The 4,691-nt window shown below is 34.8% G+C and overlaps 1 protein-coding gene across 1 annotated transcript in view; it reads left to right on the plus strand.

The window, feature by feature from the left end:
• The first annotated feature begins 977 nt into the window (after positions 1–977).
• Positions 978–4,691, plus strand: part of LOC107686475 (GPI ethanolamine phosphate transferase 3-like) — a 12,107-nt gene continuing 8,393 nt past the window's right edge. Inside the window, exons 1-2 of the mRNA XM_016483512.1 lie at positions 978–1,204; positions 2,536–3,017. Of these exons, the coding sequence (XP_016338998.1) occupies positions 2,537–3,017 (481 nt within the window). The 5' untranslated portion in view covers positions 978–1,204; position 2,536. The remainder of the gene's footprint in view (positions 1,205–2,535; positions 3,018–4,691) is intronic.

A 4,691-nucleotide genomic window follows, 5' to 3' on the forward strand; every position in this document is an offset into this window, starting at 1 on the left:
TGCACCATAGACACTATTATGGAAAAGGGAACTGTGGGCATGGGCTATTTGAATACCCTAACACAAATAACATTTCATGCTGAACTGAGAAACTGAGCTGATTTGTTTTAATAAAAAATACAGATTCCCTTAAGTAGTGTTTTTAAAGTAAACACTGCATAGTGAAGTTTTTTGTCCTTTGGCACGCACACTACATGTCTCAACCTGTTTGCACCTGACCAGTGATATTGCAGCTTCTGATACATTGTATGATAATATTTTTTAATGTATTTATTTATTCTTTTTTTTTTCTTTTTACAATTTGTACAATGTTTGTACAGTATATATAATTGAATGCCCATATGTGCATTTTTTTAAAAATTATTTTAAAAGATAACTGTTTGGCTATTATAACCTTTGTATAGCAAAGAGAATTAATGTTTCTTGTCGCTTTTAATCTTCACAGAAAGTGACGTCTTTAATAACCAAACGCCTATGATTAATTTTAAAAGTTGTAATTTTCCTGAATAAAATAAAATAAAATAAATTTATATTCCTCTGAAAATAAAACGAAATAAAATAATACAATAAAATAAAAAGTTACAAAAACATGTTCCATGTTCCACATATGACGTGTTATGCTGTGTGGATTTTGTTTTAAATTTCCCTGAAAAAAAAATAAAAATAAAAATAAATAAATAAAAATTCTGGAACACAAAATCATTTTCCAGAATTTAACATAACCTCTAATTTATTTTGGAAAAATTAAGTTTAGTTGATTAAAAAACTAAATATGTTACCAATTATTTGTGCAGTGTTGTAATAAGTTAATACGGTAATAAAATCCTACCGCAATTAATTTTACTACAATCGACATAAATTCGAGCCAGTACAAGAGAAACTAAATTGATGTAGCGCGACCCGAGAGGCTTTTATTTTGAATATCAGTAAACGGTGTCTTTTATTTTGATAGTCGTCTTTACCTGTAACCGTCAGACGCACTGCGCATGTCAACGGAAGTGGAGACCGGGCTGCGAGATGACCAGTATTAAAACAAAACCGACATGCAATTAGGCTGCATGTCAGCGAGTGTAGAGCAGCAGTGAGCTCTGGTAGCACCGCTGCCAGATGTCGGTGAACCTGCGGCGCTTTAGGCCCCCTGCAGCGGATGCGCGGTCTACGTTTACAATCCTGAAGAGAGAGAGGACGAACGCAGAGAAGCAAGGTCAGTACTGGAAGCGTGCAACACGCTCGCCTGCAGTTATGGACTCAGTCTTAAGTGCGTTCTGTAGTATGTACTAGTAAGGCCTGGCTCATATATACAGTCAAGTTCACATTACTCTCTTTAAAGGTTGGTGTAGTTTCAGGTTTGACTTGCTATGTAACATTGCTTGTTGTTACTGTGTCTCAAAACCTAGTATGTTACATTTATGGTGTCTAGGAAGGGAACTAAATGCAGTGGCTGTATGTCTACTGATAAATTTAAGCGTTTTATAATCTTACACAAATATTTTGTGCACTCGGTGTTTTAGTTGGCTTGAATTTGCTTTAATGTTGCTTAAATACATTTTTTTCAATGTCCATTTTTGAAGTGAGTCTTGAGTTCATAATGAGTAAAATGTTAGTCAACATTATCTATTTATTTTTTAATATATATTTTTATATTAAGTTCAGAAAAAGTCTTAGTTAAATTGAGTTGAAATGTACTTTTCTTAAATATATTTATTTTTCTTGTCAGCAAATGTGCTGTCATCTATGTTACCTGAACGTTTTATCACAAAATTATGCAAGCAACATCATTTGATTAGATTTTTTACACATTTTATTTTTAACACATTATTGAAAGTGTCCTCTCATTTTGTTCAATATTTAATCTACAATAACCCATTAAGGACTATATTAATTGACCTGGAACTATATTAGGTCCAGTGTTATGATTTGCAATATTTTTATGATTTTAATTCAAATATATATTAAAATTTGAGCTTAACCTGATCAAGAAAATAATATGTGGTTGGCCAAAGATACCCTGTAGAGCCAATTTTCAGATAATATATCCTTGAATGATATAATATAATTATATTGTATTAATATAATGCAGTATTTTGAATAGTACTGTATTTATTCTTAATATAATTCTAATATGATGATGAAATGCTTGCTTCTCGTATGTTTTCCGAGTTATTTTAAATCTCATTCTAAGTCTAGTTTGAATATTTCATGACAAATCGTCAAAATTACCAAAATAATGATAAAAAAAATTCTGTCCATATTGACTGTGCACATATATCTGCAAAAAAAATTATTTTAAAACAATCACTGTATGGCATACAGTTTGTCTCTAACACAGTTGACAGCTTCACAGGGGAAACTTCCTTTCCCTTGTAATATCAAACTGTTGTTTAATAATTAAACTAGCAGATGTTACACTGATATGTATAAACGAGTAACCCTATATAGAGAAACCATATTGTTTTTGTATTTTTTGTTGATGTGAATTGTACCCTTAATTACATAATGAGCCCTATGTTGATTCTCCATCTCCATCTTGTCTAGAATGAGAAGACTTCCAGTCCTGGTCGCCCTCATCTGGGTCTGCTCAGTGTTTTACACAGGCATCTTCCTGTTTGTGGGAGGCTTCCTCCTAGTCAGGCTGGAGGTCAACAGAACGAGCACCTGTGCAGACGTCTTGTCTCCAGGAGCTCAGGTGAAGGGAGATTTCTGCTTGAGCGAGCCACGCTTTCGTAGGGCAGTGGTGCTGATCATCGACGCTCTGAAGGCCGACTTTACCCGCTATGATCCGGAGAACACGGCACCCAAACCGTTTGAGAACAAGCTGCCGGTGTTAGATGAGATGGCATCGTCACACCCCTCTCATGCCAGACTCTACACCTTTCGGGCCGATCCGCCCACCACTACCATGCAGAGGATAAAAGGCTTTACCACAGGTTCCCTGCCCACGTTCATTGACGTGGGGAACAACTTCGCATCCAACGCCATCCTGGAAGACAATCTAGTGCACCAGCTGGGACAAGTGGGTGAGTGAATCTGCAACTGGCGTTTTCCTTTATACCCACCTGTCCCAACCTGTCAAGAAATTAAATTTTTCTAAAGAAAAGGAAGACTATTTTTAGACCACTTAGAATTTCTTGACATTATGTCATTATTTAAAAGACATTTTCCACCAAATCTCATTACAATGCAAAAACCCCACAAAACTTTTTAACGTTTTTAAATATGCTGATATAAATATGATGATTTAAATGAAAACAAAATTGTATTATAGTAAAAGTTGGAATTACATGGGAAATAAAAATATGGGAATTATCAAAAACCCAAAACTTAAACTTCCAGATAAATTATGGTATTGAGAATGTGCTTAATTATCTTATTATTATTATTTTTTTATAAATTAATGTGTATTCTGCAAGGACACATTAAAATGATCAAAATAAGAGTAAATAATATACATTAATTAAATGCTGTGCTTTCAAATGTTCTATTCATTAAAGAATCCTGAAAAGTATGTATAATGGATTCCACAATAAATGTTTCTTGAGCAGCAAATCATCATATTAGAATGATTTCTGAAGGATCATGTGACACAGACATCAATACAAATGTATGATGTTATATTTTAATCTTACCACCGTGGAAACCTGCCACTGCAACAAGGAGGATTATGGGTACACTAATTCTCATCTTGGATAAAAGAGGTGGATGCCGAACAAATTGAAACAAAGTGCTAAATGTCAGTGTGCACATTGAATCACACATTTGCCGGTGGGTCTTTTTATATGTTTCCTGGCATCACATGCTGCGGCGGGACAGGCTCGTCTCTGTTTACCTGCCAGCAGCTGGATGGCACATCTCGCCCGACACACAGATGTGCCATTATTTCCACACTCAATGCCTTTCATTGTTGACTTTGTGATCAGACGTTCCTGTATTGTGGTCAGTGGTGACTGGTGTAAGAATGGGATGGATGTTAATTTGCGTTTTCAGAAGTAAAAGGCCATTTCCTCTCCAAATTGGTTTGTATTTGGCATCTTAGTAAAGGAAATGATTGATTGTGCTCACTGATCTGATGTCACTGCAGTTGGCACATGGGTTTGTTGTTGTTTAGAGTGAGATTAAGCGGCTGTTCACATACAACACGTTTTTCCATTCCACTTTTCAGTTATTTTACAATATAAACACATGCTAGACGGACATAAAACATGTGGCGAGACTTTGCGGTTTCCCCCATTTCTTTTTCAAAGTAAAAGCGTGTTCGGTGTGAATTGCTTCTAAAGCAAATAATAAATTACATTTTAAAATATATTAAAACATAAAACTTTTATTTTAAATTGTAATAATAATTCAGAATATTACTCTTTTTATTGTATTTTTAATCAAAACTGCAACCTTGTTGAGCATGATGAGACTTTTTCAAATCTTTTTTTACTAAACCTAATGTTTTTGAACAGTAGTGTATTTTGTATTTCTTTTGTATTTTTAGGCTGAAATGGACCTATTTTTGACATATTAAGTCAATCATATTAAGTGACGTGACATGTGGCCAAGTTTGGTGACCCATACTTGGAATTAGTGCTCTGCATTTAACCCATCCAAAGTGCACACACACAGCAGTGAACACGCACAAACCGTGAACACACACCCGGAGCAGTGGGCAGCCATTTATGCTCTTTATGTTGGGGGTTCGGTGCATT

This window comes from Sinocyclocheilus anshuiensis, unplaced genomic scaffold, assembly GCF_001515605.1.
Source record: "Sinocyclocheilus anshuiensis isolate Anshui unplaced genomic scaffold, SAMN03320099.WGS_v1.1 scaffold838, whole genome shotgun sequence".
NCBI lineage: Eukaryota > Metazoa > Chordata > Actinopteri > Cypriniformes > Cyprinidae > Sinocyclocheilus > Sinocyclocheilus anshuiensis.